This window comes from Aptenodytes forsteri, unplaced genomic scaffold (assembly GCF_000699145.1).
Source record: "Aptenodytes forsteri isolate BGI_AS27 unplaced genomic scaffold, ASM69914v1 Scaffold243, whole genome shotgun sequence".
In the NCBI taxonomy this organism is placed as follows: domain Eukaryota; kingdom Metazoa; phylum Chordata; class Aves; order Sphenisciformes; family Spheniscidae; genus Aptenodytes; species Aptenodytes forsteri.
The window spans coordinates 171,910-185,919 of record NW_008795314.1 but is presented as its reverse complement, the minus strand read 5'-3'; the positions used below and the strand labels follow the sequence as shown (position 1 = coordinate 185,919).

General features: G+C 52.3%; 2 protein-coding genes across 4 annotated transcripts in view; both read left to right on the top strand.

Moving 5' to 3' along the window:
* Window positions 1-231, top strand: part of SIRT7 (sirtuin 7) — a 7,533-nt gene extending 7,302 nt beyond the window's left edge. Inside the window, exon 10 of the mRNA XM_009279468.1 lies at window positions 227-231. Within this exon, the coding sequence (XP_009277743.1) occupies window positions 227-231 (5 nt within the window). The remainder of the gene's footprint in view (window positions 1-226) is intronic.
* Window positions 231-11,232, top strand: PCYT2 (phosphate cytidylyltransferase 2, ethanolamine). 3 transcript variants are annotated; one of them, XM_009279388.2, is made up of 13 exons: window positions 231-342; window positions 1,224-1,385; window positions 3,297-3,363; window positions 3,857-3,941; window positions 5,089-5,133; window positions 6,508-6,646; window positions 7,290-7,372; window positions 7,560-7,637; window positions 8,267-8,332; window positions 8,595-8,660; window positions 9,152-9,240; window positions 9,926-10,035; window positions 11,110-11,232. In XM_009279388.2, exons 1-12 carry the CDS (start codon window positions 261-263, stop codon window positions 10,014-10,016), a joined length of 1,053 nt encoding a protein of 350 aa, XP_009277663.1. In that variant the 5' UTR covers window positions 231-260; the 3' UTR covers window positions 10,017-10,035; window positions 11,110-11,232. The 3 variants fall into 3 exon arrangements, with proteins under 3 accessions (XP_009277663.1, XP_009277662.1, XP_019327678.1); XM_009279387.2 differs by having other exon boundaries at window positions 9,926-11,232; XM_019472133.1 differs by lacking the exon at window positions 7,560-7,637 and having other exon boundaries at window positions 9,926-11,232.
* The last annotated feature ends 2,778 nt before the right edge of the window (window positions 11,233-14,010 follow it).

The window sequence follows — 14,010 nt, the reverse complement described above, 5'->3', positions numbered from 1 at the left end:
CGGGGGGGGCGACCCGGCCTCGCCTGGGGCAGGTTTATTGCAGCGTGACGGAGCGCTGCCGCCTTCCCCCGATGAACTAGCGGTAAACGCGTCAGTCGCTGTATAGTAACAGATAGCAGAGAGACTTTAAACCTTCGAGCCCGTGGGGAAGGTCTCCCACTGAGGCTGCAAAGGGGGAAGGTCACCTCCTGCAACTTCCCAGCAAAGTGCACCCTTCTGTCCCCAGACTGAACCGGGGCTGTTGTCTTTCCAGCTATGACATGGTGCACTATGGCCACTCGAACCAGCTACGCCAGGCTCGGGCCATGGGAGATTATCTGATTGTTGGAGTCCACACAGATGGTAAGAGGTTTTCTCAGCTTTTCACCTCTTCCTGCCTCTAGAATTGCCCAGCAACGTTAGCCCCGAGAGAACGGAGATATCCTGATACAAAGCAGGCTTCTTCCTGCATCTGCTCAAGGAGCAGCAGCCTCCAAAAGAGAAGTACCCTTACTTACCCTCCAAAAGAAGAACCCTTACTTCCCTGGAGCCTTTGCTCCAGTTTTCCCTGGAGTCACCCCTTTCACGCTTTCCGGAGTGAGGGTTAGGTAGTTCAGAGCTCACAGGCTTCGTTTGAGGGGTGATCTGTATTCTGTGCTGTAACAACAATTGAACCAGTTGAAAATCAGTCTGGTTTTGCTGGTGGAAACTGCAGAACTGATATTCCAAAACACATTGCTGTGTGGAGAAAACTCGTTTCAAGCCCATCTGAAAGTTAAGTGCTAGGAACTAGTTCTTGCGTGTGAAGATGGATTTTAAATTGGTTTATGGATGCATATTTTCTAGCATGAACCGAGCGTAGCATGAAGCTATTGTTTAAAAGGGGAGTTTCCTCTCGGGGGCTGCCGATGAAGCTATTGTTTAAAAGGGGAGTTTCCCCTCGGGGGCTGCCAGGAGGCCCAGGTAGTCTCCCCAGTAGGAAGTACTTGGGTACAGGGAGGCACTGACACCTTTTGCCTTCTGAGTGAGTTCCAGGGCCCTTGTTACGCACTTAGGAAATGCAACTGAATTAAAATATTTTCTGATCTAGCTGGGGCTTCCTTCTCTACCACAGATCAATTCCAAGCAGAGTTTAGGCCCGCAGTGAAGTTCATCTACCCACGAAATGAGTGAGGCTCCTGTAGGTGAGACTCTTCATAGCTGTAGTATGTGCTTCTAACTGGGTTTTTCTGTTTCTTGCCCAGAGGAGATTGCCAAGCACAAGGGCCCCCCTGTCTTTACACAGGAGGAGAGGTACAAAATGGTGCAAGCCATCAAGTGGGTGGATGAGATTGCTCCAGGAGCTCCCTATGTCACCACACTGGAAACCTTGGACAAATATAGCTGTGACTTCTGTGTGCACGGTGGTGAGTGGTATTCTGAGGCAATGGTTCTATTAACACAGGCCCTCCGGGGCTTGCGTGTTCTTGGTTTCCCTGCTGCAAACCGAGGAACATTCTGGCTAGCGCTGGCCATCAGAGGATACCTTGTGCACCGAGGTCTGCCTTACCAACACCTGCGCCGGGCAGTATGGCTACTCCTGTTCTGGTATTCTGGAGAAATACGTCTGTGCGCTAGGCACCCTAAGAGTGTCCAGATCCCTTGGTTTTAAGCATCCCTTTCACTTAGAAGGTGAAATGCGTTGTCTGACAATTATCTTGAGGTTGCCCTTAGCACCAGCAGAAATTTGTGCATGGGGGAAATAATAATTTACAAAAACTTAAATGTGAAAAACGCTGTTAAAAAGGTAAGTGTGCAGAAATACAATCATGTTTATATCTGCTTATCCTGGGATGAGATCAGATCTGAAAAGCTTCTCTCTCTTTATCCAGCTGATAAGCTGTTCAAGGGCTTAGCTGACCGTGTGGTCAGAGACCTAGTTCTTGCGATGAACGCTTTTCAGTTTATAGTCACTGAAGAGAACCAGTGTTCTGAGGAAACAGAGCTTGTGTACTCTGTCCCTCCCTGGGACTGCTGCTCCTGTTCATTCAGCCTCGGCCCCTCCTCCCTACTCCTCTGAAGGTATTTTGTTGGTTTAATCAGGAGTAGTCTTTGCACTCATTTCACGTATCCTTCCTCATCTGATCCCGGCCACCTGCTATCGATAAGCCAAGTATTTCACTGAATGTAAATAAATCATTAATCTTCTGTGAGATAGATACACTTTTTCACGTGGACAGGGTGATTATCAAATTCCTCATTGACTTAATTGCCCGTCCTGAATGTGTGTTTGGGTTATGTGACCCCTTTATTAGACTTGGTGAGGGATTATGGCAACAGAGAAGCGCTCATGGCCTTTGCTCCAGTTTCCCTGCGTTTATCCCCTCTGCCAAATCATTCAGTACTTCTACCTGAATAATACCCTTGCATGCTGCGGTTTTGCCAGGCTGTGTTTATGCAAAAGATAAGTTTTGAAATAGCTGAGCTTAACTGGGAGGGTGACGGACAGCAGACCCGCTGTTTCTGCCTCTCTCCTGGCACGCAGAGCTGTGCTTGCAGTCTGTTCTCTTCCCCTGTCCCTGTGCCCTGAGGTGAGGGTGTGGGGTTTGAGAAGAACTCCTCAGCTTCCCTGAGCCGGCCACCCGACTGTGAGGGAGAGCACTCGTGAGCTGCCAGCCGCCTGCGCTGTGGACTGGCTGTTTTGCCAAACGAAAGCCAGGTTAGCTTTTCACCTGTGAAGATTTTATACTACCGCTAAAAGTAGGTGAGAGGTGTTTTTGTAGAGTGAGTTGGGAACCATGTCAAAGATGAACCGGAATTAACCCTGTAGAAGGGTAGCTTGGTGTCACTGTAGAAGTGCCATCACTGAGGGGAAGAGCTGGCTGTTGGAGGACTGTTTAATTGACTGGAAAAGCTGTAACATGAAGCAGTGGCTAAAACCAGTCCTAGAGAAGTTAAGATTAAGGTGCTTGTTAGTACCGAGACTGATGGTAGCTGTTTATTGTCATTCAGACAATAATTCAGTCGTGCTTGCTGCTGGATTCACTGCAAGGGCAGCCAGCTCAGATTTTCTGGACTATCTAAAAAACAGCGGACCAGACGGTTATGGTGTTTAGCATCCCGGAATATGCTTGTCTCCACAGATAGGGTAGTCTTGCAAACCCCTGATTATTTCCATGGGATGCAGGATGTATTCCATGTGTATGCACAGAGATTTGGATTGCAGGAGTTCAGGCCTGGCTTATGTGCTGGACCTGTTCAGCTACTACTGTCATTCTAGAACCGCTTTTGTGCAGGAAGGCTTGGGGCTCAGTTCTGAGGCTTTTCTCTCTCTGCAGATGACATCACCTTAACGATAGATGGCAAGGATACCTATGAAGAAGTGAAGACAGCAGGGCGATACAGGTAACCTGTCGCTTCTTACCTTCTTATCCTGTTTTGGGCAGAGTTTCTGGGAGTTCGTGTCCTGAAGGGAGGTCAGATGAAACACAGCTACCTTCAGGTCACACTTTAGTTTTGCTGTAACGTGTGTCAGAGCTTCAGTTGCTCCCACCGTTTTGGCTGCCGGGAGGCGTCGCGGACTAGCAACTGATGTGTGGGGCCTCCCTGTTCCTGGCAGATATTAGTTCTGGTCTTGAAGCCTCACTGGGTGTTGGCTCTGTTGCGAAGTCTGTGCAGGGTAAGTTTTCCTCATATGAGCAGTTGCTGTGGCGTGAAGAAGATGCTCAGCAAATGGACCCTAACTTTATATCAAGAGTAGGTAGAAGGAAGGCTTTCTCAGGACGGTCCCTGGTTTGGATTTATCAGGTGTCACAGGTGTTCCTGTGGCAATGGTGGGAAGAGAAAGAGGCATATGCTCCCGTGGCTTCTGCTTTATCCTTTGCTTGTCTCCCTGCAGGGAATGCAAACGCACCCAAGGTGTGTCCACTACCGACCTCGTTGGCCGCATGCTGCTCATGACTAAGGCTCACCACAGCAACATAGTGAGTCAGAGGGCTTTGGGTGGGAGTTTGGAGTCCGGGGCATATGCCAGCTCTTCCCTTTTGCTGTCCCAAATGGCAGTGGAGTTCCTGGGTCTGGCTCCTAGGTGCACGGAGAACTGGCAAGCTGATTACGGGCAGCGGCGGCAAAACACCCTGCTTATGTTTGCTTAAGCCCGTCTGGGATCACAGTGTGATCTCAGCCCATGCTGCTTTGGAAAGATGTGGGGGGATAAAAGCTTCGATCCCTCGTGATTGGTGTGGGCTTTGGGAACATTATGGGAACTACAGGCTAGGCTATGGCTTCTCCGAGGGTGAAACTACATAGTGCAGCCACATTGATCTATCAGCCCAGTGCTGCCAGAATTGGAAAGTCCTCTTCCTTCCCACTGAGCTGCGTGCTTCTACCTTCTGCTGTCTCTAGTCTTATCAGACCTTTCTTGAGTCTCCTCAAGTCCTCTTCCTTCCCACTGAGCTGCGTGCTTCTACCTTCTGCTGTCTCTTATCAGACCTTTCTTAAGTCTCCTCAGCTCACTACCTGGTAGATAGCTAACCTAACCAAAGGAAGATAAAGGAAGTAGTTTTATGTTGGTTAATGAGTTGAATTGACTTGGTAAACAAGCAATCCAGTGAACGGAATCACCTAGATAACAGCAGGGACAAGACAAGGGACCCACAAGAGAATTCAGGGGTAGAGGGAGATCTTTCAGTGCACTGAGCTGTTAGATTGGCTTAGCCGTAATATATAAGTTCACACCAAGATCTGGCACCGTGCTACTAGCTGTCTGCAGAGATCTGAGCCTGTCTCTAGTGGAGTGTCTTTGGAAGAAGGAGGGACGCTGTCCTGTTAGGGGCTTGCGTAGTTGAGGGAGGACGTAGGTATGCAACGCTATCAGGTCTGCAGGTTGGGCAAGATCCACTGTCACTGTGTGGTGCCAGGCTGGGATCAGATAAGGACGCGTTTCATCTGACTTATGCTGGGACATGACTCTGGTTTAGATATTAACCAGTTTGTCAGCATTCAGTGCCAGGGATCAGTGGTGTGCAGTCTGAGCCTGGACTTCCCAGCACTTCTGCCACACACAAGCATGTTCTTGGTTGGATGAGCTATGTGAGTGCTTAAACATTTTGACTCTTTATCTCCCTTCAGGATGAGGACCTAGACTATCGGAAGCACACTGACAACTTTGGGAAGGTAATGTGAGTTCTGGTTGTGGACGTCTGGTTGTTGTCCTGTCTGAGAAGGATTCCAAATGTGCTTTCTGGCCTGTGTTGCAGGCTTGTTTTTTTCCCCCACGTTTAGTAGTAACCTCAGTAAATGTCTGCTGCCCCTGCAAAGTAGCCACTGTAGTCAGTGAAATAAGCAGGTGTGGCCGCACAGGGCCAGCGAGTGAACTGTCCTTCAGCAGTGCCGTAGAGCTGCTGCGCCCATTGAGCCTTTGCTATTTTTCTGGCTTGCTTGTAAATTCTTTATTGCCGCTTCCTTTGGGACCCAAGTGCCGTCAGTTCCAGCCTAGGGACAGCCTCTGTGGATGCTCCTTTTAGTGCTCATGTTTTTAAAGGTGTTGGCGTTAGCTCTGGGAAGCGTTTATGTAGCAGGCACGTAGTTAGCATGCTGTACTGCGGAATTCAAGCAGCAGAGCGGTCCTCCTGGGGTTCTCTGCCGTCGTGTCCAGCTCACATCTTGGGCTACCTCTAAAGAGCTGTCAGCCCCCTTTTTTTTTTTCCTGGGTGTTGGATTGTCCCTGACTAACGAGCACCTGGACCTACAGCTTGAGTAAGTCTTTTTTACTCACAGGGGGTTTGCTGACCAGGCTGAATCATCCTCTTTGTTCTCCACCGTGTTGGGTTTTTTGAGCAGGCTTTACGGGGCCTGTTGCTCCAGCATGGCTGTTACCTGGTGCTTGGATCCGGGGAGAATATCTGGGCACCAGGTACCCTGCATGACCCCTGTCAGCTGCCCCCCTTCTGCCTGCTGCCGTTTGTATGGCTTGCCCGCGTCTCGGTTGAGTTGTCATTGTTCTTTCAAGTCTTGTAGAGCAGCTAGCTTTAGGGGAGCCAAGCAGGGCCGGAGCGGGTGACTCGGTGGCTGTTTCCAAAACTGCCACATGGCGGGGATAAAGCTCCGTCTTCGGTTTCACCGGCGCTGGGCTCTGGCCCTTGCTGGAGCTCTGGGTTGATCCCTTCCCGGCTTGGCATGCCATCGGCTAGGTGAATGGGTAGGCTGCCTTAAGGCTTGAGAAGAGCGTAGGTAGGTTGCGTGTTGTCTCCCTTAGTAAGCCTTGCCTCTCCTGGAAATCCGAGACCGCCCTGTTGCCTTCCTCCTTCCTGAGCTTTCTTCTCGGCATCTCCTTAGCTGGCTGTTGAGGGGATGATTTAGACTGTGTTTGACAGAGCAAAAAGGGCTTTTGTGAGATTGCACAAATATTCGGTGCCAGGAATGTGAAAAGTCCAAGCTGCTCAGAGTTGTGACACTTGCTAGCAAATTGTCTGCAGCCGCATTCTGTGTGTTGTCCAAACCCCTTCCTGGAGCCTGAAAAGGAAACGTGCGTGGTGTGTGTTTTCCCAGGGGCCAAAAGGTCACAGCCCCTGGACTGGCGTCTCGCAGTTCCTACAGACATCTCAGAAGATCATCCAGTTTGCATCAGGGAAGGAACCGCAGCCAGGAGACACTATCATCTACGTGGCTGGAGCCTTCGACCTATTCCGTATCCTTGACTCTGTTTTGTCAAGAAAGTAGCGTTGGTCTTTTTGTTTGATGTTTTCATGTTTTGAGGCACCAGACTAGGATATTTACCCCTTCTTTTTTTTTTTTTTTTCCTTTTCTGTAGGTGTGCACGTGAGGGGAGGAGGCAGGAGTTCTTACTGGCAGTTTCTTAGTCACAGGACACTGAGAAAGGAGCTACAGCTCCTCTCTAGAGAGATTTGTGGCTGTTGGAGGATTTCAGGAAGGCGGTCGGATACTCTCCGCACTGTAGTGATCACGCTCTAGTCCCTCTTGAGGACTGGCTGTCATAGACCAAGTGACTGCACAGGGCATCTGGAGCAGACACTTCATCCCTGGGACAGTCTTTGAGGCGTTGTGCCAGAACACCCGAAACAGGTAGAAATTCTGGACAGAGGCAAAGTTGAGTCCATGTAAGGTGGAGCTGAAAAGATGTCTGGCTTTTGCCCAGAACCTGTGGAGCCTGAGGAGGAAGGAGGCAACTGTTCTTAGGACATAGGCGACACGTAATGCAAAAATAAAATCGTTCGGATTCCTGTCTCCCACTGTGGTTTTTCAATGCATCCGTTTCTGTCTGTCTTTCCCTGTTTTCCATGTTAGCTTCAATTCCTTAAGCAGGTCTACAGATATTGGGCATGTGGATTTCCTGGAGAAGGTTCACCAGCTGGCAGAGAAACCCTACATCATTGCTGGGCTGCACTTTGATCAGGTCCGTATATAACGTTGTCCAAAGACAGAGCAGCTTGGCACCTGTTCTTTCTGAAACAAGCAGGCTGTGCTCTGGAAGACAGGAAAGGGATGTATTGGCCAATACAGGATTTTCATGTTGGGAGAAAGTGAGAGGAAAAGGGGGTTGCTTTGGCTCTCTTCTAATTGTGCCTGGTGCTTTGCCTTAGGAAGTAAATCGCTACAAAGGGAAGAACTATCCCATCATGAACATCCATGAGAGAACACTCAGTGTCTTGGCCTGTAGGGTAAGTGCCTGTAGCGTAGGTGCCTCTGCGCTGTTCCAGAAATTGCCTGGAGCTGGGTGGTGTTCACCTGTAGCCAACAATCTTGCATGAGTTCTTTGGTGTGCGCTGAGAAGGCAAAGACAAGACTGATCACTTTAGGCTGCCAGAGGTGCTTGTGTGCTCTCGGGAGGAACCACTAGGCTCCTCTCTCGTCCTGGCTAACCTGAGCTGTTGAACCCATCCGCCTCTGTTCCACCGGCAGTGAAAAGGCAGGATGCCTTGCAGAGTGCTGCTCTGCTCTACAGCTGGGTTCTTGTAGAAAACTCTCCGCTCCCTGTAGCAGGGGAGAAGATTCCTGGGAAAGAAATGTGGGGAGGCCCAGAAACGTGTGCTCTGAGCAATTAACTGTTGGATTTGCTATATAGACACTACCAGAAAGCATATTCTTTAGTGGAACAAAAAGATGCTGTGTGACAAGCAGTGACTGCTAAAACCACTTTCTTGTTCCCTTATTTGAGTTCCTAACTCTATAACCAGATGACCTGCTCAAGTCTGTTTAGGAAGCAGGCTGGCCTCTGGTTTGGTTCTTTTTTCTTTTCTTTTTCTTTTTTCTCCTCAAATCTGGACTCTTTACCTGGTTTCTTTTCTAGTATGTCTCGGAAGTGGTGATTGGAGCCCCCTACGCTGTCACTGCTGATCTGCTGGATCACTTCAGGGTGAGAGTCTTTGCGTACAGATGTGCATGAAGATGTTGGTGTGTGATGTGCTCAGGGAGCTGAAGTGGTGCAGGAAAACACAGGGGTGTAGAAGAGAGGTGGTCCCGCTCGGCAGGATTACAGGGAGCTCCAGATGCACTGCCAAGCCTGGTGCAGGAGGGGTGGCTTTGCTGATCTCCAGGCTATGCTGCAGCGAGTGCAGTGGCAGGGAAAGTCCCTGTCATCTTTTGGATCTCGGCAGCAACTTTGTGTCCTTCTCCAGGTAACACTTGTGTGTCATGGGATGACCGAGGTGGTGCCAGACAAGGATGGTTCTGATCCGTACGAGGTGAGCTACTAGCTGCTCTTGTCCGTGCTTCTTTGTCAGCATTTGATAAATACAGCAGGGCTTTGTTCGTGTTCCTGAGCTGAGAATTTGTATCGCAGAGGATGCTACCCAAGCAAGTCCTTGGCAGGTGATGCTGGTTTTCATCCACCCCTGAGGGTAGCTACTTGGAGCAGAGCCCGTAAATCATTCACAGCAGCTCCATTCTTTTAGTCACTGTTTTGTTTCGCCTGTTTCTGATGCCTTCGTGGCAGAATGAGAAATCCTGTAATCTTTGCTCTATGCCAGTCCCGGGCAGCCTTGCTCAGCTCCCATACACGTGAAGCTTTGCTTTCAGCAGTTTTTTATTCTGCCTCCTAGGAGACAGTTTTGTGTCGCACCTGGCTGGGTGCCCACAGGACCTGCCGCGACTTCTGCTCAGCTTTCACTGCTGAGCTGTAAACCCAGAGGTCCTGCCTGTTTTTCACAGCCGAGTCTGCTGTGTTTGTTCACAGGAACCGAAGAGACGCGGCATTTTCCAGCTGGTGGACAGTGGCAGCAATCTCACCACGGATTTAATTGTGCAAAGAATCATCAAGAACAGGTTGGCTTTCTTCATCTCCCAGTTCTGTCGCATACTGTTCCGTCCAGCTTGTCTGAGGACTAATTAATGGGATCAAACAGGAAGAGAAGGGGTTATCGAAGGTGATAGTGAACTGGTCCTTCATCTTCCACAGCTTGGGCAGGCTGCTGAAATGTGGATGTACTGGACCGTACAGGAAAAGGAACAGCTAAGCTCTACTGTGTCAGAACGTGCTTCACAGCAGTTTTATTATTTTTCCTCCTCCTCTATTAATGATAACATTTCCTTGCTGTATTCTTGGGGATTTAGCATGTTGCTTCTTTCAGACCTTTGCTCTTTTAGGCCTGAGCCCTTCACCTTCAGTGGCCTTGGCTCAGGTCAGTGGTAAATTTGCTTTTGGTATTACGGCACTAAGTGGTCTGTCCCAGCACAGACCAAGCATGGAACAGCAGCATCTTCCGCAGGGGGAGAAATAAGTAGTGTTGGGCCAGCGTGGGAGCCTAGGACTTTGGAGTGATGGTAACAGTCGTGGGGAGCTGTGGGTGCTGGCTCTCGAAGAGGAGTCTGGGGGTTACTGGTGAGGTTTCTGAAGTACTCTCGGAACAAAGCAGCGTAGGAGAAGGCAGTGCTCCCCTGCTCCAGGTGCTTTTAGTCTACTAGAGATATGGATGGATGAGAATCTCATGGCATTTTGTGATTGATGCAGGCTGGAGTTTGAAGCTAGAAACCAGAAGAAGGAAGCAAAAGAGCTGGCTGTGTTGGAGGCCATGAAGAGACTGGAAGAGGAGAAGCACTAGGCCAGCAGAGAGACGATGCGTGGGTGTCCTGGTTTTGGCCGCAGAGCGCTGCAGCCTCACCTTCTTGAGGAGCAGACAGCTCTTCGAGAGGGGACCCCTGAACGGGGACACCGCTGCTGGCATGCAGGATGTGCTGTCCTACCCTCTTCTGTCCTAGCTCCTCCTGCACTAATTATGCAGACATAACAAGTCGGGATCCTGCTGCCTAGTTCTTCCGCCGTTAATCAGCCCCCGTCCCCTTTCCCAGGAGGAGATTTGACAAAAGGAAAAAAAAAAAACAAAACTGTTTTAATTATAACTAATGTTTTAACATGTTGATGTGCTTTTACCTTCTGCCATTTCTGGCTTTTAGTAGGAGGGAAATGGAGCAGCTGCCCAGGCCCCCTCTGCCCCTCCAGGTTCGGCTGTCCTGACCGGAGTCTGCGTTCCAGAGCAGCCCTTCAGGCGGTGGTGGGGGCAGCTGAACAGACTGGCGAGAACGGCCTCCCCGGGGAAGGGATACGGCACCCGCAGTTCCTCCTGCAAGCTTTTGGTTAGGGACGCTGGGCCATCGGTGTGCCGGCTGCTGGAGGTGCCGACGGGCCCTGTGCTCTGGGGTTCGCCACGCTGCCTCTTCTCGGCTGCTGCCTCTGCACAAATACCAGACCCGAAGCTACTTTGGGTTTAGTTGGATAAAGCCTCTCTCCGCTGTGGCTGGTGCCAGCGAATCGTTTGCTGCTCCAGTAACAGGCAGCGGCGCGGCAGCTGCTGAGAGGGGCGGGTGGCTGGTGGCACAGGGACCATCGGTTCTGCGGTTTCCCTGGCAGGTTGAGGGATTTCTCCGCACGAGGCATAGGAACCCTGGGGGCTCTTTTGCCAAAGGCTCTTCCTGTCGCGAGGCAGCAGGACCCGGTGCTGCTCGGAGCCCTGCTTGCTGCTGCCGCCGGAGTCCACCTTGTGCCTGACGGGTTACCTAAGGGGGGGACCTTGTCAACTGAAATTTCACGGCTGTTTTCTGAGGGCTGACATGCAGCACGCGTGCCCCTGCGGGGAGCTGCAGGGCCTGAGGAGGTCGGGTGCTGGGCTGAGCCCCTTTCTGCCTTTTACATTCCAGGGTGCTGTGGTGGGTGTCCTGGGCCGCTCCCTGCACTGTGCTGGACCGTCCTTCCACGCCGGTTCTGTTGTCCTCTCTGTTGTAAACTTTTGTTGCTGATCATTAATAAAATGTTTAAGAGGAGTTGTGTGTTGGTCTCTTTGGGGCTTGAGCCCGGGTAGCAGAAAGGGGCCAGGCCCCTGGCTGGAGACTCTCTTCAACAGTGGCTTTTCCCAGGAGCTCCGGTGGGAGCCGGGGAGAGGCCACTGTGGCCCGAGAACGAGCTCATTGTCCTTGGGCAGCCCAGCCTGAGCTCTGGGGCACGTTGGGTTTGTTTTGATGCAGGGGTTAGGGGTCACTCTGGCTAGAAGCCGTTTGTTCTCACTGTGGGAGGAGGTTTTTGCTGAATTCACTAGAAAATCGAACTAGACTGTGTGAGGGGGTCTTTGCTTTGCTGTGTTCTGGGGTTTTATGCTTTCTGGACTCTAGAATTGCAGCAGAATTTGCACTGGGAAGGTGAGTGTCTCAGCAGTTCGGCAGGCGTAACCATGGTGGGTATGGAGGGAGGAGGTGACCTGAATTCTTCTGCTGATGGCTTGGTGTATTGCGACGCCAAAGCAGCGTCGGCAAGCAGCCGCGGTGGGTCTGTCCTGCTGCCTGGAGGGGCTGCAGTGGGGACAGATGAGCTGTGGAGCTTGGGGTCTCACAGCTGCGTAGTTGTTAATCCCAGAGCCTGTGTTCGCATACTGACATTGAATGAATGAATAGAATAGAATATTCATAGAATATATTCGTGCGTCATCTGTGACGAGAGCCAAGACGCCCATCTGTGTGGGAACGCTCCCTGCCGAGCCCCGGGCTGGAGGGGACTGGAGAACTTGGCGCCTCCTCTCCCGCTGTAGCTGGAGCCCCTCCGGGGCCCGGGGCAGGAACGGCAGTCCCATCCCTGTGCCGCGTTGAGCACGGGTGTCTGCCCATCCTGCCCCCCCGTCCCTTGCAGCCCCAAGGCCACTGCTGAGACCCAGACGCTCCTGCCCGGGAGGGATGCGGGAGGGCAAGGAAGGGCCAGTCGGTCCTTGCTGCTCCCAGCCTCGGTCGCTGCGCTCCACGTTGTGCTCTGGGTTCTCCCTTCACTGGGGTGCCAGCGCTCACCCTGCTCTTCTCCAGCAGCGGGGCCGTGTTCTGCGAGGAACAGTTCTGCAGCCAGAGGAGAGGAAAGGGTGGCCCTGGAGGGTGCGGGAGTCATCCCAAACTTCTGCTGCCCTTTTTGGCAAGAAGGAAGATGCTTCCTCTCTAGGAAGGTAACATCTGTCTTGCCTTGCCGGCTGGCGGCAGAACGGTGGCTGTGGTGAAAAGCCTGTTGCTGTGACCCCGGCCTGGCTGGTGACACTCCCCAGGGTCTGGGGAATGGACACCTCCCTCCCGGCGGGTCCAGGCAAACCTTCGCTGCTGCTGCTCGTCTGCTCCTGTGCAGAGGCTGCTCCGCTGCAGCTCTCCAGCCAGAACCAGGGCTCTTCCCTTCCTGATCGGAGGTAACGGCTGCTGCTGCTGTTGGGCAGGTCGGGGATTCGCCCCTGACTGAACCGGCCGTTCTGTGGGCTGCGCCAGCTGGCTCGCACCGCAGGCTGCGCCCTGGCTCCCTGTTCAGCTACACCCCAGTGGAAAACAGGGGTGAGATCCTCGCTGGCCGGCCGGGGGGTCTCGGCTGCCCTGAGGGTCTGTGAGATTGGGCTCAGCCCAGTCCTTGTCCGGGCCACGGTCGGGGTGTGGGAGCGGGTTGAGGAGCGGGGTGACTCCCAGCCCCGGCCTGGGGGAAGAGTGGCTCAGGCCAGCGCTTTGCCTGCTGTGGGGTGCAGGCGGAGCAGCCGTCGGGCACTGGGGACACACGTGCTGGGACCCCATCGTGCTGGGGCAGAGCTGGTGCTCCGCTCCAGCCTGTGTCGCAGCCCCCAGCTGCCCTGTGCGCCCTCCAGCTGAAACCCCGCTGCTTCGGTGCGCGTCAGCTCTGCCGCCTGGAGCTGGCAAAGTTGCTCCTTGCCCCTGAAACAGCCGCGACTCTGAGCTGTCGGCCCCTTCCCGGGCTCTGCCGGCTGCTGAGCGCGCAAATAACCCCTCTGCAGCGCGTGGCTCCCTCCTATGGAGACCACAGAAGAACTTGTCATTAAAAACAAACAATTCAGCCACGGTGACACACCTACCCCGGGCTGAGCATTTGCATGTAAATGAGCTGCCTCTGGGACCCAAACAATTATGGTGGGTGGTAAAAAAAAAAAAAAGACAAAAGTACTTTATTTCTGCTCTCACCATGCGCGGGTGCTTGCCTGCTGGTATAACTTATTTGCGTGGAAACGTCAGCCTCGCTTGCTCAGCTGGAGCACGGTGGAGCTGCTGTTCCTTGGGGCCTCCAAGAGCTGTTTCAGAGTTTACTCTGAAAACTTTTGCATATGATGTTCTTTTCTCCAAGTGCCTCTGGGCCCTTCTTCTAAGCTGCTGTTTACTGACAATGAGCACGGAGTTAAAATAGGGGGGAAAGAAATGGCATGAATTTCAAGTTTGTGACTTTCTTTGTTTTCTGTGGTTTGTTTTTTTGTTCCCGCCTCCCCCCCAAGCACAGAAGATCAAGACTCTGGTTCCTGCACCCATCCTGAGGATCCCCCCCCTTGCTATGCAGATTGCAGTGAGTGCCTGAAATTTCTTTAACGGGAACTAATTTGCTGAAACACTTATAGCAGCTGCCTTAATTAAATCTTGTAAGAGCAGCTGTGACCCTGCTGAAGGGAACTGGCAGCTTTGGCCCAGACCCCACCGTGGTGCAGGGTCCCAAGAGCAGGGCTGGGGTTGGGGCTCATCCCCCAGGGCCCCGTTAGCCATTCATGGAAAGGGGCGATGGGGTGAGCGGACCCCGATGCCCAGAGGGGCACT